The 27,465-nt window shown below is 42.0% G+C and overlaps 1 protein-coding gene across 1 annotated transcript in view; it reads right to left on the minus strand.

Moving 5' to 3' along the window:
• LOC126106219 (uncharacterized) overlaps positions 1–27,465 on the minus strand; it is a 165,669-nt gene that overhangs the window by 95,209 nt on the left and 42,995 nt on the right. The window contains exon 2 of the mRNA XM_049912449.1: positions 15,056–15,263. Within this exon, the coding sequence (XP_049768406.1) occupies positions 15,056–15,263 (208 nt within the window). The remainder of the gene's footprint in view (positions 1–15,055; positions 15,264–27,465) is intronic.

Below are 27,465 nucleotides of genomic sequence, written 5' to 3' on the forward strand. Positions count from 1 at the left end.
AGAGACTTTTTTTTTTGCAGAATTGTGCCGCTCCAGAGATATAGGCCGGTATAGATTAAAATGGGACACTCTGTATACCTCCTCCTCTTATGATGTTAGAACAGAGTATTCGCCATTACTAGCTGATATTTATTGCAGAAATCAATTAGTCTTTCTCCTCTCTCGTTCTTAGTACCGACCGATGACATAAGAAGTTTGGTCCCTTAGGAATTCACATACACACATTCTTATTACCAAGCCCATATTCTTCCGTAACCAATTTTTCTACTCTTTTCCCCACTAGCGAATTCCAGTCCCCAATCACTATTAGATTTTCCTCTCCCTTTATTTACTGAATTATCCGTTCAATGTCCTCATACATTTTCTCTATGTCTTCATCTTCAGCTTGCGACATCGGCATGTATACCTAAACTATCATTGTCGGTGGTGGTTTGCAATCCATTCTGATGAGAACAGTCCTACCTCTGAACTGTTCACACTAACACTCTCTCTGCCCTACCTTCCTATTCATAACGAATCCTACTCTCGTTATACCATTTTCTGCTATATGTAAATCGAGCCTTAGCATTTCCCTTTTCAGATTTTTGTCTTTCCTACAACTTTCAAACTTATGACATTCCACGCCCCGACTCTTAGAATGTTATCGTTTCGCTGCTTATTCAGTATTTTTCTCGTGGTCACCTCTCCCTTGGCAGTCCCCTCCCGGAGATCCGAATGGAGGTCCTTTCCGGAATCTTTTGCCAATGGAGAGATCATCATGACTCTTAGTTACAGACCACATGTCTTGTGGAAGCACATTTTTTTTGTCTTTGCTCTTCTGCATGCTCATGCCGTTGATCGTTGCTGATTCTTCAGCCTTTATCGGTAGTTTCCCACCCCAAGGTTCAGAGAGTGCGATGTACTCTGCCCACTCCTCCGACCTCTTTGACAAGGCCGTTGTCAGAATGAGGGTTATTTGATATACCGGAAGACTTCGGCCGCCAACGCTGATGATTTTTTATTCATAATTTAAGTGATGGCGGGGTTCGAACTCGGGACCGAGGACGTTTTGATTTACTAATTAAAGATGCTATCCGTAGACTACGGTTTCTATAGGCGCCCATAGCAGCGAAAGCGTTGCCGGCGCAGGATTTTGCGCATGAACTGAAATTTCGATTAAGTCTCCATAAATGTCCGATGGGATTCATGTCTGGCGATCTGGGTAGCCAAATCATTCGCTCGAATTATCCAGAACGTTCTTCAAAGCAATCGCGAACAATTGTGGCCCTGCGGCATGGCGCATTGTCATCCGTGAAAATTCCAGCGTTGTTTGGGAACATCAAGCCGATGAACGGCTGCAGATTTTCTCAAAGTAGCCAGTCAATGATTGGTTCAGGTGGACCAGAGGACCCAGTCCATTCCTTGTAAGCACAGATCACACCATTGTGGAGTCACCACCAGCTTGCACAGTAGTTTGTTGACACCCTGGATCCATGGCTTCGTGAGGTTTGTGCCACGCTCGAACCCTACCGTCAACTTTTACCAACTGAAATCGAGACTTATCAGGCCAGGTCACGATTTTCAAATCGTCTAGGGTCGAACCGATATGATCACGAGTACAGGAGAGGCGCTGCAGGCGATACCACGCTCTTAAGACATGCACTCTCGTCGGTCGTCTGATGCCATACCCGATTAACGCCAAATTTCGCCACACTGTCCGACGGATACGTTCGTCGTACATCCCAAATTGATTTCTGCAGTTATTTCACACAGAATAGAAATATATATATATATATATATATATATATATATATATATATATATATATATATTTCTATTCTGTGTGAAATAACTGCAGAAATCAATTTGGGATGTACGACGAACGTATCCGTCGGATATATATATATTTCTATTCTGTGTGAAATAACTGCAGAAATCAATTTGGGATGTACGACGAACGTATCCGTCGGACAGTATAGACACAGAAAATATATATATATATATATATATATATATATATATATATGTTTCTATTCTGTGCAGTTCTTTCACACAGAATAGAATATATATATATATATATATATATATATATTCTGTGTGAAATAACTGCAGAAATCAATTTGGGATGTACGACGAACGTATCCGTCGGACAGTATAGACACAGAATAGAAATATATATATATATATATATATATATATATATATATATATATATATATATATATTTCTATTCTGTGTGAAATAACTGCAGAAATCAATTTGGGATGTACGACGAACGTATCCGTCGGATATATATATATTTCTATTCTGTGTGAAATAACTGCAGAAATCAATTTGGGATGTACGACGAACGTATCCGTCGGACAGTATAGACACAGAAAATATATATATATATATATATATATATATATATGTTTCTATTCTGTGCAGTTCTTTCACACAGAATAGAATATATATATATATATATATATATATATATATATTCTGTGTGAAATAACTGCAGAAATCAATTTGGGATGTACGACGAACGTATCCGTCGGACAGTATAGACACAGAATAGAAATATATATATATATATATATATATATATATATATATATATATATATGTTTCTATTCTGTGCAGTTATTTCACACAGAATAGAATATATATATATATATATATATTCTGTGTGAAATAACTGCAGAAATCAATTTGGGATGTACGACGAACGTATCCGTCGGACAGTATAGACACAGAATAGAAATATATATATATATATATATATATATATATATATATATATATATGTTTCTATTCTGTGCAGTTATTTCACACAGAATAGAATATATATATATATATATATATATATATATATATATATATATATATTTCTATTCTGTGTGAAATAACTGCAGAAATCAATTTGGGATGTACGACAAACGTATCCGTCGGACAGTATAGACACAGAATATATATATATATATATATATATATATATATATATATATATATGTTTCTATTCTGTGCAGTTATTTCACACAGAATAGAATATATATATATATATATATATATATATATATATATATATATATATTTCTATTCTGTGTGAAATAACTGCAGAAATCAATTTGGGATGTACGACGAACGTATCCGTCGGACAGTATAGACACAGAATAGAAATATATATATATATATATATATATATATATATATATATATATATTCTGTGTGAAATAACTGCAGAAATCAATTTGGGATGTACGACGAACGTATCCGTCGGACAGTGTGGCGAAATTTGGCGTTAATCGGGTATGGCATCATCATATATATATATATATATATATATATATATATATATATTCATTTTTGCGGAAAATTGCAAATTTCATAATGAGACAAAAGTCCTAAAATGTGACAATTTTTTTCTATGCCAACTCTGTGCATCAAAACTGTAGTAACAACACCAATACCTTTTCCCTTGAATCATTGTTCTTTTCTTGAGTCTGTTGCGTTTTTCTGACTTTCCTTTTAAATTTACGGACACTAATTTTTTTTGCCCGACTTCTACCTGAAATTGGAAGAAAGACACGCTGTCTACTGACGTGAAAATGAATTTAACTATGTCGTCCCACATTAGGAGATGTCCTACTGCCGCATGGTGTGTTACAAATGTTAGATAATGCGTCTTACGTTTGCTAACACAATGTGCAGGAAGGGGAAGTCAATTTGGAGAGTAGAAATAATTTCTATACTAGTTCGTCCCTTCTTCAGGCAGAAGCTTGAAGCCTGATAAAGCGAAAAGCGACTGAAGCCGAAACCACACAAAGCCATGCACAGCGTCAAACTGTGGACAAGGGGAAAGCATGCAGCGGAATCTACGCCAGGTTGACGGAGAGACGTGAACAAATACAACTGGAAATACAGTCACAGAAAAACAGGGGAAAAAGACAAAAGGGGAAAAAATGTCATCTTATTTTAGTGAGTAAAAAAAGTTTGTGTGGTGCAGACTGTGTGAGAAATACATTAAAAACACACACATATATAAGTAAAAAAATTGTGATTAATAGAGCATTCTGAAAAAATGAATGATTAGAATCGTTGAAAAAAGAACAAATACTAAAACAGGTAATTTGTAGAAAGAAACGACAAGAGTTAGATAAAAACATTGATAAACAGGTACCAGTTACAACAGTTTCTTTTTATTTAAACGGAGAGCAAAGAATAATTCCTGGTCTAGACGCTTGCAGCCCGACTTTTGTACACTAACAACGATAAACATTTTTAACAAAATTTCGCTCTGTGTGTATTTTAGGCAGAAAATGAGTGTCAGATAATGCAATTACTTGATTACAAGTAATTTGCTCCATGCATTGTACTGTCGGTTGTATATGTGAAGATATTTTAAACTGAATCCTCCAAGTTAGCTGCTAATAATTTTATTATTTCTTTCACTAGGCCCATTTCGTCAGTCTTTCCAATGTCAAGTACATTTCTACCTGCCCGAGACTTTCACATTCGATCAGTTGTTAGTTGTCACGCAGTAATTTGACGGCTAGTTGACAAGTCTCGGTGACGCCATATGTTTACCAAATATGGACACATCTGAACATGCGACATGTTTACCAAGCATGTAAACATGCAGAGTCATGGGGAACTGTCAAGTAGCTATCAAATTAGGCGTGGTTTTATTTTATCGGTTACGAGAACAGCGACAATGGACAAAAGGATTCATCAGTGGTGTAATACGTACGTCGCGCCCAATTAGACATGTACTTGAGAATTTCAGTTCTGCCGAAATAGGCATTTTGCACTAAATATAATAAAACTGTTAGCAACTAACTTGGAAGATTCAATTTAAAATGTTGTATTACGACGTATTTCAAGCTGCTGACCCAACTGTACAGAAAAAAAAATGAGTGTTGACGTATATGCAGACAGGTGAATAGGTCTAGGTGGACTACACGTTACAAGCAGCATGAATACGACACACGTAATGTGTGGAACAAACATCTTGGTTTCCGTATCGAACAATTTTTGCAGTTAACCACGTAACAAGCTTTAACAGTGGCAGAGTTAAAAACGCGAAATTGTTACGATTTCCCTCAGTCTTGGATACGCCATACTGTTTCCTGACATATGTTCCAATCTGCTTACAAGGAAACCTTACCGATCGCCTTTCTTCAATTTCCTTCGTAGTGTCCAGTCATAAATTTCCTTTGAAGACTAAGATTTCCAAGTACTGTTACGTGTGAAACATATCGAACTTATTAACCCAGTCCCTGATATCTGAGTGTGTAGCGTTAAAGTAATGCAGTCGTAAAAGATGGTCGTTCGAAGCTAGTTAGGAGCAACATTATTTTGCTTTTACTTAAACTCTGTACACTTCAACAAATGGAAATATTAATTGACAAATAATGAATCTTTAATAAAAGTAACAAAATTTTACTTTTACTTTCAGTACCCAATGACTTGTAAATGTGGGTGTTCACAATAAATAAAAATTTGGCGCATAAATTCAAAACTTTAAGCAGAAATAAAATACACCATCTTATTTCGGAGATTGAGCATTCATATGGATACTTTTTTTTTTCATTTGACAAAAACTCATTTTAATTTATAATCATACGACCAGCTATTAAGAATAAAAAATGTTAATTTTTTCAAACATTATAATTTAACATTTGTTAATTAACATTTCCATTTGATAATAGACACAGAATTAAACGAAAGTAAATAAAAAAAGTTGGCACTAATCATATTCGAACCTGCAACTTCACAATTACAAAACTTGTATGCTACGCACTTTTTAAAACTAAATCCGTTATTGAACTGAATTTCAGTGAATTACAAGGTTTAACAAAAGTTGATGCACAGCTAACCACTACAATTACGTCCTGCAAATTACTTACATTAAAAAAGGAACCCTTAATAATAAAAATGATGTGATGATAAAATGACCGTCTATAGCACTGAACATTTTGTATCCCCAGGAACATTTATTTATCAGTTGTATGTAGTTTTCCTTGCAGAACATTTTCTTTATACTATGTTGTATATTGTCTCAACTACTTGTAGCTGTAAGTTAGAGAAATTAAACAGCAGAATTGCAGCAACTGTTACAAGATGTGGTTTATCTTAAAAAAAGAATTTCACGTTATCACAAGAAAATGAACAAGTGATATTCATATTTGTGATGTGAATGATTTGTTCAACTTTTTGTAGAAGTAAGTGATTTATCCAAGTTTTGTTAATTAAACTGTATGTATAAGGAAACAAACCTGATATGCAAAACTCAGGTACCATTGTTAAGTGTTTTTTTATTAAACCTGCTACTCTTAAACGATCATTTTTTTCTTCAGAAATCCGCGTTACAGCTTTAGGGAACAGATACCCAGTCACTGACCTAAAATCGACAGTAAGTATGAAGAAAATAGAAGAGAACAAAGTGCAGTATACAGTTTATACAGACATATAGTAGCGACTGTAGACCATAGGATGTCAATATACTTAGCGTAATTGTCGAAGTTACTGAAATCAGATTTTCTAAAAGAGCACTTGCAAAGATCAAGCGTTCACTGACACAACAACTTCAATGTTCTCCGTAAAATTTCATGACAACGCGATTCACATTGGTCCAAAATCCCTCGAAACTGCACAGCAAATATCGCATAAGATGGTGTATTGGTAGCAATCGGCCAACACTTAATACACGTGTAACTATTTTTACGATCGTAGAGATATCGCTTTCTCCTCTCTCTCCTAGCTATCGAATGTCGTCATAGGAGAACATTTTTCCAGTAGAAAACTTACTAAAATAAGCTTACCACAGGACTACATAAGAAATTCTCACTCCTTCGCGAACTACTTTAATCCAGGCGAATGAATGGGTGTTTGCCTGTAGAGAATTCAGATAGGGAGAAGGGACTATATACCTTATTGATGGCATTTTTTCAGTGCGGTTTTACACCTGAATGGTATTGATGGAAGACTTTGGAACGTCCCTATATGGAATGCGGTATGAACTAGGTGGATTCTAAAAATCGGAATTTGGTAAGGGGGGGGGGGCTTCCGTTTTTATGGAAATGAGCAGTTCCAGATGTTGTTTTTCGTAAGAAATGGCGAAAGATGCAAATGGCATAATGTTATTCAGATATGACGTTGTATATGCTCAGAAATCATGTGGCGGAAGAGGGGAGAATATATTACAGTACGCGCTTCCTAACGATTTTCACACATCCTCAGGCCAGAAAATAATTCGAGTTTCTAGCAGGAAGGTTTCTACATACTGAGATCAACCATCACACTACGAATGCATGGAATCATTTCACTATATTAAATGTAACTTTGTTTTAGTTTTAGGGAAGAGAAAAATGTTTCAACATATTTATTTGCGTTTTCCATCGCTATCTGTTGTAACTGGTGTATACAAAATCACAATATCCAAATAGCAAACATCATATTGATCACTGCACAAAAACCACCAAGTCCAGAAATTGTTTATTAAGAATTTGATTCTTTTGTAGCAAGGTTTTAAAGTGATTAGTCGAGTTTAATTAATGTAATTTTGACCCACACTAGTCAGTTTCCAAAGTAACAACGCACATATCTAACAGTATTACATGGAATTCATAGCCAATCACGGTCTTAGTTTTACATGCTTGCTGTTTGGATGTGATGTGGCGATTAATTGAAATAATGACCTTCACACATATATAATCAAGATAACATCGATGCTGAGAGTACATTCATCGAAAAAACAACTATTCATAAGCACATAAAATGCATAAAAATATTAAAAATATAACACTTGAAAAACGTTTAAAACATTAGGTTTGTGTGAGCATATTAAATAGTCCATGACAGTATAATTTTTTAATACCTGCTGTATCAGCGTCACATATATTGGTACAGCCTATTTTTACAAAGGTTTCTTATTTATTTGCCTCATTACTGTATGTTTTACTCGGCATACTAGATTAATGTGGTAAGGTTACTGAGATTTTGAAATGCTGGGCTTCCACTTACTGATATTGGCTCACGTAAAGACTAAATGATTCTGCTGCCAGTTAGCGATTTGGTTGTGAATTTGGTTTTTACTGTCGGTAGCATCACACCTTCTTCCTTCCTTTATCAAATCAGAAGGAAATTCATTTTCATTCAGCAGAATCTTGCGCACTTTCCACATTGCAGTAATGGTTATGTATCGAGGTAAATAATGTGGAGATAGATTGTTATTTGCATGAAACAGTAGACAATAGAGAACAGAGTTCAAATTAACACAAACATATATCTCGGTTAACAGATTTTTGCCACCATTATTTCAACGAGATCAAAACTGATCAGTTATTAATTAAGGCAGGGCATAATATGTAACTGAATCTTGTTTTAGTTCGTAAATTAATAGTACGTTTTAATATGTTGTAACTCGTCTTCGGAAACAGACTTATTTTGTGTTGCAAGGAGGTTATCATTTGCCCCAGGATTTCGAACCTGAATCGGTATAGACGGGGTCTGAGATGTAATGGTTTCAGAACTGAGATGATTCAGTTTATATGATTAGAGAGTAAAAGAGCTTTCGGAGTCCGATGTTGACAGTAACTCTATTAGCCCTCTTTTACGTCTGCGGCGTATCTGGTACGACGAAGCCCACGATATTGTGAGATATTGGTCTGTTGTGTGCCTTGTACGTAGCGTTGGTACAGCGTTATTGATCTGAATAACATTGCCAGGCTTGTTGGTCAACATTGGTTTTACAGGGAGCTCCTCTTTTGCTGTAAAAGACAGTGCACGGTGTTCATGTTGGTGTTCGATTTCTAAGAATGGAACCTAAAGATGGTCAAGGTCGCTAATGCTAATGCTCCCTGGAGGGGGCCAGATCGATTCCCGGTGGTGAAAAAAAATTATCTATGTCAGCTAATAACAAATGTTACATGAAGAGATGTCCGTGAGTGTAGCTTGTATGTAGGTTAGGAATATTTTTGTTACTAAAACGCCGTCTACAGTCGATGTGTTCGGATTACATCAAGGTTTTGGGGCGTTACGTCTGCTTCAGTTTATCTTCTGGCAGTAAAGGAACGAACGGGATGCACTCAGCCCTTGTGAGGCAAACTGAGGGCCTACTTGATTGAGAAGAGGCGGCTCCGGTCTCGTAAACTGACATACGGCCGGGGGAGCGGTGTGCTGGCCACATGCCTCCCCAGCTACACATCCAGTGACGCCTGTGATCTGAGGAAGACACGGCGGCCGGTCGGTACCGTTGTGCCTTCCAAGGCCTGTTCGGAAATAGTTTAGTTCAGCAAAGGAAAGAAATAGCTGTTAATTTTACGCCACAAAAAAACTGAGGCGACATAAAAGAAATAAATAAAGCATTATTAATGACCAAATGAAGTTAAAAGTTAGTAATACTTTACTTATTTCGTTTCTATCGTCTGAGATATTTCTCGCGTACAACTGATAACTATGTCGTTCAGTTACTGCTAGGTCATAAACTGCAACACATGTAATAAACAAGTAACGTCAATGCAGTCCATGAAAATGGGTTGTATCTCCAAAACGCATTGGACTAAAGCAGGGAAATAATCTACACTCCTGGAAATTGAAATAAGAACACCGTGAATTCATTGTCCCAGGAAGGGGAAACTTTATTGACACATTCCTGGGGTCAGATACATCACATGATCACACTGACAGAACCACAGGCACATAGACACAGGCAACAGAGCATGCACAATGTCGGCACTAGTACAGTGTATATCCACCTTTCGCAGCAATGCAGGCTGCTGTTCTCCCACGGAGACGATCGTATAGATGCTGGATGTAGTCCTGTGGAACGGCTTGCCATGCCATTTCCACCTGGCGCCTCAGTTGGACCAGCGTTCGTGCTGGACGTGCAGACCGCGTGAGACGACGCTTCATCCAGTCCCAAACATGCTCAATGGGGGACAGATCCGGAGATCTTGCTGGCCAGGGTAGTTGACTTACACCTTCTAGAGCACGTTGGGTGGCACGGGATACATGCGGACGTGCATTGTCCTGTTGGAACAGCAAGTTCCCTTGCCGGTCTAGGAATGGTAGAACGATGGGTTCGATGACGGTTTGGATGTACCGTGCACTATTCAGTGTCCCCTCGACGATCACCAGTGGTGTACGGCCAGTGTAGGAGATCGCTCCCCACACCATGATGCCGGGTGTTGGCCCTGTGTGCCTCGGTCGTATGCAGTCCTGATTGTGGCGCTCACCTGCACGGCGCCAAACACGCATACGACCATCATTGGCACCAAGGCAGAAGCGACTCTCATCGCTGAAGACGACACGTCTCCATTCGTCCCTCCATTCACGCCTGTCGCGACACCACTGGAGGCGGGCTGCACGATGTTGGGGCGTGAGCGGAAGACGGCCTAACGGTGTGCGGGACCGTAGCCCAGCTTCAGCTTCATGGAGACGGTTGCGAATGGTCCTCGCCGATACCCCAGGAGCAACAGTGTCCCTAATTTGCTGGGAAGTGGCGGTGCGGTCCCCTACGGCACTGCGTAGGATCCTACGGTCTTGGCGTGCATCCGTGCGTCGCTGCGCTCCGGTCCCAGGTCGATGGCCACGTGCACCTTCCGCCGACCACTGGCGACAACATCGATGTACTGTGGAGACCTCACGCCCCACGTGTTGAGCAATTCGGCGGTACGTCCACCCGGCCTCCCGCATGCCCACTATACGCCCTCGCTCAAAGTCCGTCAACTGCACATACGGTTCACGTCCACGCTGTCGCGGCATGCTACCAGTGTTAAAGACTGCGATGGAGCTCCGTATGCCACGGCAAACTGGCTGACACTGACGGCGGTGGTGCACAAATGCTGCGCAGCTAGCGCCATTCGTCGGCCAACACCGCGGTTCCTGGTGTGTCCGCTGTGCCGTGCGTGTGATCATTGCTTGTACAGCCCTCTCGCAGTGTCCGGAGCAAGTATGGTGGGTCTGACACACCGGTGTCAATGTGTTCTTTTTTCAATTTGCAGGAGTGTATATTCTTCTTCTTTAGCGTATCCGTGTTTCTGGAGTCTCTCCATCATGTCCCATTCTGAGCATCTTCCTTCATCTGTTTGTATGTTCGGCCTCTTCTACTGTCACCCATCATTCCAAATCTCTTCGTAACTATTCCTCTCACTACATCCACTTTTCCCTCTACAACCATTTGTGCAGACAATTCCAAAGCAGTATACATCCTAGCCAAGATCTTATTGTCTTGATCACTTCAAATGATCTTATTTTTTACCCTATTTTCTTCATTACTTGTCCATTCTTCAGTCTGTCAATCCACTCCCCATTAAGCATTCTTCTCCATAGCCACATTTCAGAACTTTCTGAATAACTTTTCTTCTTTCTTGTTAACTGTCAATGATTCACTGCTGTATAACTCCAGGGATAACATTTAGCTTATCTTTCCTGCGCTCTATCGGAATTCTTCTACACATTAGTAACTGCTTCACCGTTTCAAATTCTCTCTTTCCCGTAAATGTCCTCCTTATTTCTTCTCTACAGCTTCCATTCCATGTCATTAGTCTTCTAAGGTGCAGAAAGGATTTTACTTTTCATCTAAGAATACATTAATTGGCGGTTCCTTCTTGCTTCTTCTCATCGCTTTTGTCTTTCCTTTATTTTTCTTCAGCCTACACTCTTTGCCACTCCTTGCAATACTCTTCAACATCTGCTACAGCTCATCTTCTGACTGCGTTTTGTAGTCTTTATTATTTCTCTTCCAATTATTCTCCATATATACTGAACAGCTTTGGTGATAGCGAACTTCTTGCTTTACCCCCCTTCCGATGCTCATCTATTCCGTCTCCTAATTCCCTACTCATTCAAACACTTTTTGTTTTGTGTAAATCTCCTTATCTTTCTATCTCTCCATTCTATATCCACATCTTATAATATTCTCAGCACTATACTACAGTTGACTCTGCCGAAGCCTGCTGCCGGTCGATAAAACAAATACACACCTCCTTGTTCATTTCTGTCATCTGTAATCTATATTACTCCAATCTATGTTACCTAACAGCAAAACAGGGCACAGGGATGTGGTGTTGTAGTTGCAGGCTTTCAGGACATCTAAAATTTGATTTTCAATATTTCGAATAATTACTGACCAAATTTCAAAATTTGACATGCTGCCAAAATCTACTCTTTAAGAAGTATATTCTGACGTTAAAGTGTTAACACAGTAAGCCAAGTTTTCAAGCTAGATATTCATCTTTTGTATCTGCACCTCTTGTCCTTTCTTTTCACATTTCTAGTTAAATGACAGGTTATAGGTTTCGCCTATTTGCAAACATAGTTTTTTTTCTTTTTATCCAAACATGTTTCAGCACATCTGTGCCACCAGCAGTGGGTTTCTGTTTACTGAAAACTGTAAAAAATGAATGAATTTAGGTTGTAACTGATCTAACAAAGTTAGGCCTACTTTCTTTCTTTCTTTCGCTTACGTCATAGTCCCACAGCGATCGCAGGGTCGGCGTGGTTAGAACGGTTTTGGCGAGGTTAGTTTGAGGGGTGGCCAGATGCCCTTCTTGCCGCCACCCCATACCCCCAGGGATGGAATCAGTGTACCCCAGCTGTCTGCATCTAGTGTAAATCGTGAAAGAGTGCGAACGTGTTTAAAATGTCTGCGACGCATGTAACTGAGGCGGAACGTGGGGACCAGCCCAGTATTCACCTAGTGGGATGTGGAAAACCGCCTAAAACCACATCCAGACTGGCCGGCACACCGGCCCACGTCGTTTAACCACCGGGCGGATTCGATACGGGGCCGGCGCGCTACCCGAGTCCAGGAAGCAGCGCGTTAGCGGGCTCGGCTACCCTAGCGGGTCCACGAAGTTAGGCCTACAGTTTTTACTAAACTGCATTTTGAGAGCTGTCTTCTGAAGTTTCATTAATGTGTTCCTGTATTTATTGTAGAGAATGCTGGGGAATGCTTGGCTGGGAGACGAAATATTCATCTTTTGGATCTGCAACTCTTGTCCTTTCTTCCCGCTTTTGCAGTTAAATTATAGGCTATGGGTTTCGCCTTCTTGCAACAACACTTTTTTCTTTTTACCCAAGCATGTTTCAGCAACTCTGTGTCATCATCAGTTGGTTTCCGTTTCCTGAAAACTGTAAAAAATGAATATATTCTAGGTTGTAACTTCACAAGCCAGCCCACAAAATGCAGTTTAATAAAAAATGAAGGCCTCACTTTGTCATATCAGTTACAGCCTAAAATATGTTCATTTTTTACAGTTTTCAATGAATGGAAACCCACAGATGATGTCACAGAAGCGCTGAAACATGTTTGGGTAAAAAGAAAAAAAAATGTGTTTGCAAGAAGGCGGAACTCATAACCTATAATTAAAACCGGAAATTGTGCGCGAAGTACTCGGACTATACCGAACCAGTATTTGAGAATTAGAGCACTTCACAAGTTACAACGAACTTAACTATGCTGTAAAACTTCTCGTGAACACTGAACGCGTTTTATATTCTTTTAGGAAGCGCAGTGGGTGTGTTACTGGTATGTTGTGGCTGGAGACGGCCTGTTTACTAGCAAAAATATTCATAACCTTATTATCACCGGTATTTGTCCAGCAGGGGGAGGAGCAGCGGTATCACGCAGTTCCCGATCACCAGTCTTTGTACCAGTCCATTCACCCATTCCAGTGGCTAGGGGCTAGCGTTGCTGCATCTGGATCACAGGGTACAGGGTTCGATTCTCGCCCGGGTTGAGGCTATTCTCTGCCTGGGGACTGCGTGTTTGTGTTGTCCTCATCATTTCGTCATCATCATCATAATCATCATCATCATTCGTGACAGTGCCACCCATTCCATTGGCTAGTGGCTAGCGTTGCTGCCTCTGAATCACGGGGTACTGGGTTCGATTCCCGGCCGGGTTGAGGCTATTCTCTGCCTGGGGACGGGGTGTTTGTGTTGTCCTCATCGTTTCATGATCAACATAATCATCATCATCATTCGTGACAGTGGCTAGATTAGATTGTGTCAAAAAATTGGACTTTGTAAAAACTGAGACTTTGTACGGGCGCTGATGGCCGCACAGTTGAGCCCCCAAAAACCAAACATCATCATTGTACCCATTCTGGCGGCCTATGTCCAGCCATTGCTAGGTCTGGCTGTGTTGTGGATGGAGTCGCCAATCCCAAAAGGGATCCAAGGCTAATGACAGCTCATCCACCAGGAGGAACCTGTGTACCTCTTCTGTCTGCGTATAGTATATGTCGCACGGCGAAATGTAACATAGTTGTCAAACTGTTTGCGCAGTGTGTAGCTGAATTGGAACCTGGGAAACCAGCCCAATATTTACCTAAATGTATGTGGACTCCATTGGACCAGTAGCATGGATTAAATTCCAAATCTATCTGCAGTGTCTCACGGAGCGGAAGCACTTTGGCACTGTTGGTGGTGATCCGCTCATCAGATACTTCACGGAGGCTGTGTCGATTGATGTGCGGTCTACGAGCGACCTGTGTACCTCTTCTGTCTGCGTACAGTATATGTCGCACGGCGAAATGTATCATAGTTTTCAAACTGTTTGCGCAGTGTGTAGCTAAATTGGAACCTGGGATACCAGCCCAATATTTACCTAAATGGATGTGGAAAACATTGGACCAGTAGCATGGATTAAATTCCAAACCTCTCTGCAGTATCTCACGGAGCGGAAGCACTTTGGCACTGTCGGTGGTGATCCACTCATCAGATACTTCACAGAGGCTGTGTCGATTGATATGCGGTCTGCGAGCGACCTGTGTACCTCATCTGTCTGTGTATAGTACATGTCACACAGCGAAATGTATCATAGTTTTCAAACTGTTTTCACAGTGTGTAGCTGAATTGGAACCTGGGATACCAGCCCAATATTTACCTAAATGGATGTGGAAAACATTGGACCAGTAGCATGGATTAAATTCCAAACCTCTCTGCAGTATCTCACGGAGCGGAAGCACTTTGGCAGTGTTGGTGGTGATCCGCTCATCAGACACTTCACGGAGGCTGTGTCGATTGACATGCGGTCTGCGAGCGTTTGCTGGAGGGGCGGGAGCCGGCGCGGCCTGCCACGTACCTGGGCGACTCGATGTCTGGCACCTGCAGGAAGTTGCTGCTCTTGGGCTTCTGCGGCGAGTGCAGGGTGGGCACGGCGCGCGCCAGGATCTCCGCCACCGGCACCTGCGGCGACCCGAACCCCGTCGAGATCCCGTACAGCATCTCCTGGAACACACTGCCCACGGCGCGCGCGTTACACTGCTGCCCTCGCCATCTGTTCCTAAAGACTGGATAGTAGCACAGGTCACACCAGTATTCAAGAAAGGAGTATCCCATTGAATTATTCAGACCCATATCACTGACCTCAATTTGCAGTAGGATTTTGGAGCATATACTGCACTCGAACATTGTGAATCACCTTGATGTCATTGATGGAAGATGTCATTTTTTTTTTTTTTTAAGCTGAAATAACAATACTAATGGTATGAATATACAGGGTTATTACAAATGATCGAAGCGATTTCACAGCTCTACAATAACTTTATTATTTGAGATATTTTCACATTGCTTTGCACACACATACAAAAAGTTTTTTTAGGCATTCACAAATGTTCGATATGTGCCCCTTTAGTGATTCGGCAGACATCAAGCCGATAATCAAGTTCCTCCCACACTCGGCGCAGCACGTCCCCATCAATGAGTTCGAAGGCATCGTTGATGCGAGCTCGCAGTTCTGGCACATTTCTTAGTAGAGGAGGTTTAACCACTGAATCTTTCACGTAACCCCATAGAAAGAAATCGCATGGGGTTAAGTCGGGAGAGCGTGGAGGCCATGACATGAATTGCTGATCATGATCTCCACCACGACCGATCCATCGGTTTTCCAATCTCCTGTTTAAGAAATGCCGAACATCATGACGGAAGTGCGGTGGAGCACCATCCTGTTGAAAGCTGAAGTCGGCGCTGTCGGTCTCCAGTTGTGGCATGAGCCAATTTTCCGCGGGCTATGCGTGAAACTTGCCCGCACGTGTTCAACCGTTTCTTCGCTCACTGCAGGCCGACCCATTGATTTCCCCTTACAGAGGCATCCAGAAGATTTAAACTGTGCATACCATCGCCGAATGGAGTTAGCAGTCGGTGGATCTTTGTTGAACTTCATCCTGAAGTGTCGTTGCACTGTTATGACTGACTGATGTGAGTGCATTTCAAGCACGACATACGCTTTCTCTGCTCCTGTCGCCATTTTGTCTCACTGCGCTCTCGAGAGCTCTGACGGCAGAAACCTGAAGCGCGGCTTCAGCCGAACAAAACTTTATGAGTTTTTCTACGTATCTGTAGTGTGTCATGCCCATATGTCAATGAATGGAGCTACAGTGAATTTATGAAATCGCTTCAATCATTTGTAATAGCCCTGTATACAATACATCATTTGTTTCTATTAAAAAATTCGTCAGTGGAGTAGAAGGAGTTGGCCACTAGTAAGTCTTTCGGGCTCCTTTTAAACTGATCTTTATTTGTGACTAAATTTTTTATTTTCACTGGCACATTATTGAAGATGAGTGTTCCTGAGTAGTGGACCCCTTTTTGAACTAAAGTAAGTGCTTTTAAGTCCTTGTGCAGATCATTTTTGTTCCTGGTATTGTATGTATGAACTGAGCTGTTTGTTGGAAAAAGAGATATATTATTTAGGACAAATTTCATTAATGAGAAAATATACTGGGAGGCAGTAGTTAGTATACCCAGTTCTTTGAAGAGGTTTCTACAGGACGTCCGTGAATTTACTCCACAAATAATACGTATTACACGCTTTTGGACTCTGAAAACTTTTGTTTGACTTAAAGAGTTACCCCAAAATATTATACCATATGACATTATTGATACATAACCAACACGGAGCCGACCGGGGTAGCCGAGCGGTTCTAGGCACTACAGTCATTTTCGCATCCCGCCTCGAGCGTGGCTGTGTGTGATGTCCTTAGGTTGGTTAGGTTTAAGTAGTTCTAGGAGATCTATATAAATGACCTGGGTGACAATCTGAGCAGTTCTATTAGCTTGTTCGCAGATGATGCTGTAATTTACCGTCTAGTAAGGTCATCCGAAGACCAGTATGAGCTGCAAAGCGATTTAGAAAAGATTGCTGTATGGTGTGGCAGGTGGCAGTTGACGCTAAATAACGAAAAGTGTGAGGTGATCCACGTAAGTTCCAAAAGAAATCCGTTGGAATTAGATTACTCGATAAATAGTACAATTCTCAAGGCTGTCAATTCAACTAAGTACCTGGGCGTTAAAATTACGAACAACTTCAGTTGGAAAGACCACATAGATAATATTGTGGGGAAGGCGAGCCAAAGGTTGCGTTTCATTGGCAGGACACTTAGAAGATGCAACAAGTCCACTAAAGAGACAGCTTACACTACACTCGTTCGTCCTCTGTTAGAATATTGCTGCGCGGTGTGGGATCCTTACCATATGGGATTGACGGAGGACATCGAAAGGGTGAAAAAAAGGGACAGCTCGTTTTGTATTATCTCGTAATAGGGGAGAGAGTGTGGCAGATATGATACACGAGTTGGGATGGAAGTCATTAAAGCAAAGGCGTTTTTCGTCGCGGCGAGATCTATTTACGAAATTTCAGTCACCAACTTTCTCTTCCGAATGCGAAAATATTTTGTTGAGCTCAACCTACATAGGTAGGAATGATCATCAAAATAAAAGAAAGGTTTAGGTGTTTGTTTTTCCCAAGCGCTGTTCGGGAGTGGAATGGTAGAGAGATAGAATGATTGTGGTTCGATGAACCCTCTGCCAAGCACTTAAATGTGAAATGCAGAGTAATCATGTAGATGCAGATGACCTCAGAAGTTAAGTCCCATAGTGCTCAGAGTCATTTGAACCATTTGAACGAACACGGCCGGCCGGTGAGGCCGAGCGGTTCTAGGCGCTACAGTCTGGAACCGAGCGGCCGCTAGGTTAGTTAGGTTTAAGTAGTTCTAAGTTCTAGGGGACTGATCACCTCAGAAGTCCCATAGTGCTCAGAGCCATTTGAACCAACACGGATTCAGAAAATATCGTTCTTGTGCAACGCAGCTGGCTCTTTATTCCCGTGAAGCAATGAGTGCTGTCGACAAGGGACTTCAGATCGATTCCATATTCCTAGATTTCCAGAAGGCTTTTGATACCGTTCCTCACAAGCTACTATTAATCAAGTTGCCTGCCTATGGAGTATCGTCTCAGTTGCGTGACTGGATTCATGATTACCTCTCAGAGAGGTCACAGTTCGTAGTGATAGACGGCAAATCATCGAGTAGAGCAGAAGTGATATCAACAAAATATTTTCGCATTCAGAAGAGAAAGTTGGTGATTGAAATTTCGTAAATAGATCTCGCCATACTTCCCAGACGTGAACATTATTCAACATATCTGGGATGCCATTCAACGTGCTGTTCAGAACAGATTTCCACCCCCACGTTTCCTTACGGATCTATGGGACGCCCTGCAGGATTTTTTGGCATCAGTTCTCTCCAGCACTACTTCAGACGTTAGTCGACTCCATGCCACATCATGTTGTAGGGCTCTACACGATATTACCCATGCGTAACAGTTTCTTTGGTTCTTCAGTGTATATGGTTCCAGAGACTTTTTCATGTGTCAAACACCTATGGTGTATAAATGCCGACTGAAGCGACGAATGAAGATTTGAACCAAAGCCGGGACTCGAACCCCTGGTCTCCTGCTCGCTACACTCCCCAGGCTAAGCGGCTTTGCATAACTGCGGTTGGTTGGTTGATTCAGGGGAGGGGACCAAACAGTGAGGTCACCAGTTCTATCGGATTAGGGAAGGATGGGGAAGGAAGTCAGCCATGCCCTTTCAAAGGAACCATTCCGCCATTTGCCTGAAGTGATTTAGGGAAGTCACAAAAAACTTAAATCATGATGGCTGGGCGTGGGTTTGAACCGTCATTCTTCCGAATGCAAGTCCAGTGTTCTAACCACTGCTAACCACTGCGCCACCTCGCTCGGTGCATAACTGTGTAGACTACCCCAGCACACTTGCCACCTCGATCCAGATTCCCATTTTAACCTCAGCTCACCTGGTATTCCCCCTGAACTATACGGAGCATCCTCTCTGAAACACAGGCATACATGCTTCAATCAAATGAAACCAGATGGTTTCAGAGACCTTTTCAAGTCTCAAACGTCTATGATGCCCCATTTCTACATCTACATCTACATCTACATCCATACTCCGCAAGCCACCTGACGGTGTGTGGCGGAGGGTACCTTCAGTACCTCTATCGGTTCTCCCTTCTATTCCAGTCTCGTATTGTTCGTGGAAAGAAGGATTGTCGGTATGCCTCTGTGTGGGCTCTAATCTCTCTGATTTTATCCTCATGGTCTCTTCGCGAGATATACGTAGGAGGGAGCAATATAGTGCTTGACTCTTCGGTGAAGGTATGTTCTCGAAACTTTGACAAAAGCCCGTACCGAGCTACTGAGCGTCTCTCCTGCAGAGTCTTCCACTGGAGTTTATCTATCATCTCCGTAACGCTTTCGCGATTACTAAATGATCCTGTAACGAAGCGCGCTGCTCTCCGTTGGATCTTCTCTATGTCTTGTATCAACCCTATCTGGTACGGATGCCACACTGCTGAGCAGTATTCAAGCAGTGGGCGAACAAGCGTACTGTAACCTACTTCCTTTGTTTCCGGATTGCATTTCCTTAGGATTCTTCCAATGAATCTCAGTCTGGCATCTGCTTTACCGACAATCAACATTATATGATCATTCCATTTTAAATCACTCCTAATGCGTACTCCCAGATAATTTATGGTATTAACTGCTTCCAGTTGCTGACCTGCTATTTTGTAGCTAAGTGATAAAGGATCTATCTTTCTGTGTATTCGCAGCACATTACACTTGTCTACATTGAGATTCAGTAGGCATTCCCTGCACCATGCGTCAATTCGCTGCAGATCCTCCTGCATTTCAGTACAATTTTCCATTGTTACAACCTCTCGATACACCACAGCATCATCTGCAAAAAGCCTCAGTGAACTTCCGATGTCATCCACCAGGTCATTTATGTATATTGTGAATAGCAACGGTCCTATGACACTCCCCTGCGGCACACCTGAAATTACTCTTACTTCGGAAGACTTCTCTCCATTGAGAATAACATGCTGCGTCCTGTTATCTAGGAACTCCTCAATCCAATCACACAATTGGTCTGATAGTCCATATGCTCTTACTTTGTTCAATAAACGACTGTGGGGAACTGTATCGAACTACACCTCGCTCGGTGCATAACTGTGTAGACCACCCCAGCACACTTCCCTAATCGATCCAGATTCCGATTTAAACCTCAGTCCACCTGGTATTCCCCCTGAACTATACAGAGCATCCTTTCAGAAACACAGGCATAGACGCTTCAATCAAATGAAACAATATGGTTCTAGAGACCTTTCCAAGTCTCAAACGTCTGTGATGCCCTATATCGTTGGGTGCGGAGGTGCTATGCGGTACAGGTGGAGTGCCTATGCAGTTCTGTTCGGGTTTAGGACGAATACCAAGTGGGTGAATGGGAATTTGGATTGATGACGGAGGCGTGCTAGTGTGGACCGTGCAGTTGTGCCAGGGTGGCGTAGTTGTTGGCACGTTTTCCTAGTGAGCAGAAAACCAGGATTTGAATCCCAGCCTCGGTTCAAATTTTCAGTCGTCTCTTTAGTATGTGATTCTTCAGCTCCTTCTGGTGTATTTCATAACGAAATAATTCAACCGTGAACGGCCAGATGTTAGTATCCAACGATGTTGTGTTCAAAGAAAACAGACTATGGGAATCCGTGGTCTATCGTATCGTCTGCCCATGTACCAAGACATATACGAGGTGAGGCAGTTAAAACTCATTTTGGATATATCTGGAAAACTGCAAACCGGATTTAAAAAAGGACGTAGTAAAAGTTATTCGGGTCGAAGTGGGGCATCCAATGACACCCCCTGCTCAACCCCCAGAAGACATGAGGGGGGTCAACTTCGAATTCTTAAATATCCACCCACATTTTTTATCGCAGATTCGGATTCTCTGGAAAAAAAAAACCATCAGTTTTGTATTTAACATTTTTATACACTCCTGGAAATGGAAAAAAGAACACACTGACACCGGTGTGTCAGACCCACCATACTTGCTCCGGACACTGCGAGAGGGCTGTACAAGCAATGATCACACGCACGGCACAGCGGACACACCAGGAACCGCGGTGTTGGCCGTCGAATGGCGCTAGCTGCGCAGCATTTGTGCACCGCCGCCGTCAGTGTCAGCCAGTTTGCCGTGGCATACGGAGCTCCATCGCAGTCTTTAACACTGGTAGCATGCCGCGACAGCGTGGACGTGAACCGTATGTGCAGTTGACGGACTTTGAGCGAGGGCGTATAGTGGGCATGCGGGAGGCCGGGTGGACGTACCGCCGAATTGCTCAACACGTGGGGCGTGAGGTCTCCACAGTACATCGATGTTGTCGCCAGTGGTCGGCGGAAGGTGCACGTGCCCGTCGACCTGGGACCGGACCGCAGCGACGCACGGATGCACGCCAAGACCGTAGGATCCTACGCAGTGCCGTAGGGGACCGCACCGCCACTTCCCAGCAAATTAGGGACACTGTTGCTCCTGGGGTATCGGCGAGGACCATTCGCAACCGTCTCCATGAAGCTGGGCTACGGTCCCGCACACCGTTAGGCCGTCTTCCGCTCACGCCCCAACATCGTGCAGCCCGCCTCCAGTGGTGTCGCGACAGGCGTGAATGGAGGGACGAATGGAGACGTGTCGTCTTCAGCGATGAGAGTCGCTTCTGCCTTGGTGCCAATGATGGTCGTATGCGTGTTTGGCGCCGTGCAGGTGAGCGCCACAATCAGGACTGAATACGACCGAGGCACACAGGGCCAACACCCGGCATCACGGTGTGGGGAGCGATCTCCTACACTGGCCGTACACCACTGGCGATCGTCGAGGGGACACTGAATAGTGCACGGTACATCCAAACCGTCATCGAACCCATCGTTCTACCATTCCTAGACCGGCAAGGGAACTTGCTGTTCCAACAGGACAATTCACGTCCGCATGTATCCCGTGCCACCCAACGTGCTCTAGAAGGTGTAAGTCAACTACCCTGGCCAGCAAGATCTCCGGATCTGTCCCCCATTGAGCATGTTTGGGACTGGATGAAGCGTCGTCTCACGCGGTCCGCACGTCCAGCACGAACGCTGATCCAACTGAGGCGCCAGGTGGAAATGGCATGGCAAGCCGTTCCACAGGACTACATCCAGCATCTCTACGATCGTCTCCATGGGAGAATAGCAGCCTGCATTGCTGCGAAAGGTGGATATACACTGTACTAGTGCCGACATTGTGCATGCTCTGTTGCCTGTGTCTATGTGCCTGTGGTTCTGTCAGTGTGATCATGTGATGTATCTGACCCCAGGAATGTGTCAATAAAGTTTCCCCTTCCTGGGACAATGAATTCACGGTCTTCTTATTTCAATTTCCAGGAGTGTAGTTGCTTGATAGATGGGACTGTACTCGATAAAAATCAAAACCCCTTAAAAACCGCAGAAATGTGATAATATCTCAAGAAATACACACCAGATTAGGATCGCACGAGGTCAGAGAGGCAGCTATTCGAAAATATTTAATGAGAAACCGGACTCTTATAGCGAACAAGCGTGGTTCTCCTGAACATAATACATTATTTTGTCAACATTATTGCTGTAATTTCTGTTATAAATAAATCAATCAATAGTTCCACATGCCTTCCATGTGATCGACATCTATGGAAGAAATTACACTAATAATGTGGAAAAAGCAATGTATTATGTTCAGGAGAACTAAGTTATTCTGCTATAGAAACCGGTTTGTTATTAAATATTTTACGAGTGGAATAACTGCCTTTCTAAACCCCCTGTGACCCTAACATGAGGCACATTTCTTGAGATATCATCATTTTTCAACAGTTTTTAACCCATTTTGATTTTTGTCGATAACAGTGCCACAGTATCACTCAACAAAAAATTTATATTGAAAGTTATGTATTTTTCCCGGAGAATTCGAATCTGCAATAACAAATGGGGTTACCTACTTTAGATGTCAAAGTTGGCCCCGTCACGCACCCTGGAGATGGGGCAGGGGGGTCGAATTTCGTATCATTCGATGTTCCCCTTGGAAACGAACAACTTTTACTACAACCTTGTTTAATCCGATTTGTAGTTCTCTAAATATTTACCAAAAAACGGTTTTAAATGTCTCGATCCGTGTAGGTCAGACGCTGTGTGCTGTGCGGCGCACAAGATTGCAGCAGCCTGGTACAGGGTGGCAATTATTTAACTATACGAAATAAAATCGTCATGGCTTCTGAATGGTTTGTATCAGGACGTTCAAACTGCACGGTTGGTCGCGGGGCTCGATGGGAATTACTATACGTAGGTATGGTTTGGTTTAGCGACGAAGCCCACTTTCATTTGGATGGGTTCGTCAATTAGCAACGTTGGAGCATTTGGAGGACTGAGAAGCCGCATGTCACGGTCGAGAAGTCTCTTCAGACTCTACAAGTGACTGTGTGGTGTGCAATGTCCAGTCATGGAATAATCGGTGCAAAATTCCTTGATGGCACGGTGACTACTGAACGAATACGTGAAGGTTTTGAAAGATGATTTCATCTGCATCATCGAAAGTGACTCTGATTTCGACAAGATGTGGTTCATGCAAGGCGGAGCTCGACCCAATCGAAGCAGGAGAGTGTTTGATGCCCTGGAGGCGCACTTTGGGGACCGCATTCTGGCTCTGGGGTACCCAGAGGCCACTGGCATGGGCGTCTATTGGCTGCCATATGCTCCGGATCTGAAAACATGCGACTCCTTTTTGTGGGGCTATATTAAAGACAAAGTGTATAGCAATAGCCCCAAAACCCTGGCTCATCTGCAAACATTCAGGCGGTCATCGACATCATCGATGTTCCGATACTTCAGCGGGTCATACAGAATTTCGCTATTCGTCTGTGCCACATCACCGCCAATGTCGGCAGGCATATCGAACATGTCGTAACCTAAATTAGAATATCTGTAGTGACGTTGACATGTTGAATAAAGTGTGTGCTCGCCGTGGTTTGTAATTAATTTACGTTTTTTTCATATAGTTCAATAATTGTCACCCCGTACTGAAAGTGCATAACTATGTGTCATTCTATGCGACTTCTATTTGCTGGGCTACATTAAAGACAAGGTGTACATTAATAACTCCAAAACCATTGCTGAGATGAAAACAGCCATTCAGGAGGTCCTCGACAGCATCCATTTCTGACACTTCAGCGGGTCATACAGAATATCGCTATTCGTCTACGACACATCATTGCCAATGATGGCAGGCTTGTCGAACATGTCATAACCTAAATCCGAATATCTTTCGTGACGTTGACATGTTGAACAAAGTGCGTGCAGGCTGTAGTTTGTAACTAATTTACGTTTTTTTTCATATAGTTCAATAACTGCAAAAGGCAGTCGCTGAACATTGCCTGTAGGAATTACATGGAATGAATTACAATCATACTAACGTTCAGGCAAATTCGTATAACTTTTGGGAGTGTCTCATTGAATCATTTGTCGAGATTCGAATGTGGGAACCGCTAATCAATTCTGAGAGAGTGTACATCTTTAGTAAGTCCTGGGAACCCGCAAAATTAGTCTGATTAAGAAGAGGAAGGAGATACCCCACAACGAACTGACTTCGGGGGCAGGTGGACGAATAGCAGAGGTGCCACCAGCACTCGTACCTGGGTGCGAACCTAGGACTGAGCAGTGATCCGCGGGAGGAGTGGCGGGGGAAACGCAGGGCGCGGGTGACTCACGGATGGGGCGCAGATCGGAAGGGACGGGTGAGGGGGGGGGGGGGAGAGATAAAAGCGGGTCAGTTCATTGATGATGACAATGCGGTCGCTTGCCGAAATATTGTGCACTTTGGACTCCGGTCGTTCACCCATGAGCTATTTCCTCACTAAAAAAAATTACAATAAAACACAGTAGTGGGTCGAAAAGTTGAAACATTTTTGTTTTATTTACTATCAAAAACAGTCTTGATCACAATTAATTTATTTATTACGATGACCGGTTTCGACCACCACTATGATCATCTTCAGACCAATGAGTAAAAACTTCCCTCTGCTGGAGAATCACTTCTACTGTTAAATCACTAGTTTGCTTAAGATAAACTTCAGAAATAATTATACATGCCATATACTTTGCAAAAGTTATCATTTTCACATATCTAGGGAAAAAAACAAGTAATAGCACAGCAAGAAAAATACCCAATTAGAGCCAAGATAGCAACAGGACGAGCAATAGGACAAATTTCAAGCTTCATTTATCATGATTGTGGTTTATCTTCTAACGTTAATGATGAAGTGAAGAAAAAGCTTTATCGGTTTAAATATATGTGTGGAATAATTCGGTGAACATTGAAGGACAAGATGAGAGAAGAGATCCAATCTATAAGACAATGGGTGTACCACCACTGATGCATGGAAGCGAGACGTAAGTGAATAAACAAAATATCCTTGTGCAAGAACAGATATTGCTCACCCGATGAAGAGATGGCAGGAAAACAAGCCGCAACAGCATAATAGCCTAAGCCCGGAAGAGGAAGTAGGTAAGTACACCTCCAGACAAAGAAAAAAAAAAGCGACGCACCACGAATGAATATAGCCCAAAGCCACACTTCTCTCAAAATGAGTTTTTTGTGTTAGTTCAACTTCTACTCAACAGAGGAAGCTACTGCGTAAATATTTTAACTTTCGGTCACTAGATGGCAAAGCAGTTCACACTGCACATATTGTGAGGAAGGAGTCTTTTTCGCGTTTGAAACAACCCTAAGCCACAGTACAATGGCGCTTGCAAAGGAGAGGCTACTTCCATGCATAAGCGAACAAGAAGATTCAGATAGAGAAATGGCTAGTTCTGAAGACGATTTTTCGTCCAGTGGCAGCAGTTATTGTCCCTGTGATGAATTTTCATCTGAAAATAACATGGTAAGTCTAAAATATGTACTTTTTTAAAACATTTAAAACATTGAGGCTTAGGTCTGTATCACAGTGAAATATTATTGCGTAGTTATAACTATTATATACTCGCTAATTAAAATATGTACATGTGAATCATGTACAAATTTTACTTCTCCTATTAATTACTGCGTTATTGGTAATAATTTAAATATTATAAGCCTATTTGTATAATATATTAACGTTTGGTATATGTGTTAAAGTAGCTTTGGTCTTTCTCATTCTGAATACTTTATTTGGCTTAGGATGCTGATGAATGTGAAAGGTCTCTTGAAGTATCACTTGCTAAAGAACCTAAAAGCCGGAAGAAATAGGATAAATATGAGCAATTGGAAAAGGGAAAAATCTAAACGTCGTAGAAATTATGGCAGAGAGTACATATCTGATAAAACAGGACAAATTGTTGTGCTAAAATTCGTGGTCCTGGATGTAAATGTAATAACAAGTGTTGCAGCAAAGTTAATGAATGTGTGGAGCAGATATTCAGTTCTTTTTGGGATATGGGTGATTTCAATTACCAAAATAATTACGTTCTGAGCAATATTAAGATGCAAGTGCAAAGGAGGTAACTATGATTAATGATAATTTGAAATTGATTTTTATATCACGCACTTTTTATAAATAAAATATTATTATTTTGATTAATATATTTCGCTTTTTAAGGTACCCAAAGAAAAGTAAAAGCACAATTAACGGCGAATGGTCACTTTTTCGTACCAGGTTAAGGTTAATGGCTGTAATATTTTCGTATGCATAGAAGCATTTTTAAGTGTGCATGGGCTTCAGAACAATCAAGGTCGTCTTAAGAAGTTACAAAAATACTTGCGTGATGGACACTCCACTTCTCCAAAAACACAGAAGAGGTATTTAACGATTAAATTACTGTTGTTTCCAAAAAAAACCAAAATTTTTTTCTATTGTGCTTATTTATCCAGTGTTTTTCTTTGCATATCATATGTACTATTATCTGAATGGTACGGAAATCGGAAGATGTTATGTACATCTGCAGAAAAACAAATGCTTACACTTTCATAAAAAGTGGACGATTTATTCAAGAGAAAGAGGTTCATAAATTGAGCAAATTAATAACGCGCTGATCCACCTCTGGCCATTACGCAAGCAGTTATTCGGCTTGGCATTGATTGACAGACTTGTTGGATGCCCTCTAGACGGATATCGTGCCAAATTCTGTCCACTTGGCACATTACATGGTCAGAGTCCCGTGATGGTCGCAAGGCCATGCACCAAATGTTCTCAACTGAGAACAGATGCGGCGATCTAATTGGCCAAGGTAGAGTTTGACAAGCAGAACCTCTCGCTGTGTGCGAAGGTTGTAACAACAACAACTGTACATATGATAAATTTTTTTCTTTCTGAATGTTGATAAATTAATGTAAGC

The sequence above is a fragment of the Schistocerca cancellata genome, chromosome 10, assembly GCF_023864275.1.
Source record: "Schistocerca cancellata isolate TAMUIC-IGC-003103 chromosome 10, iqSchCanc2.1, whole genome shotgun sequence".
NCBI classification, from domain to species: domain Eukaryota; kingdom Metazoa; phylum Arthropoda; class Insecta; order Orthoptera; family Acrididae; genus Schistocerca; species Schistocerca cancellata.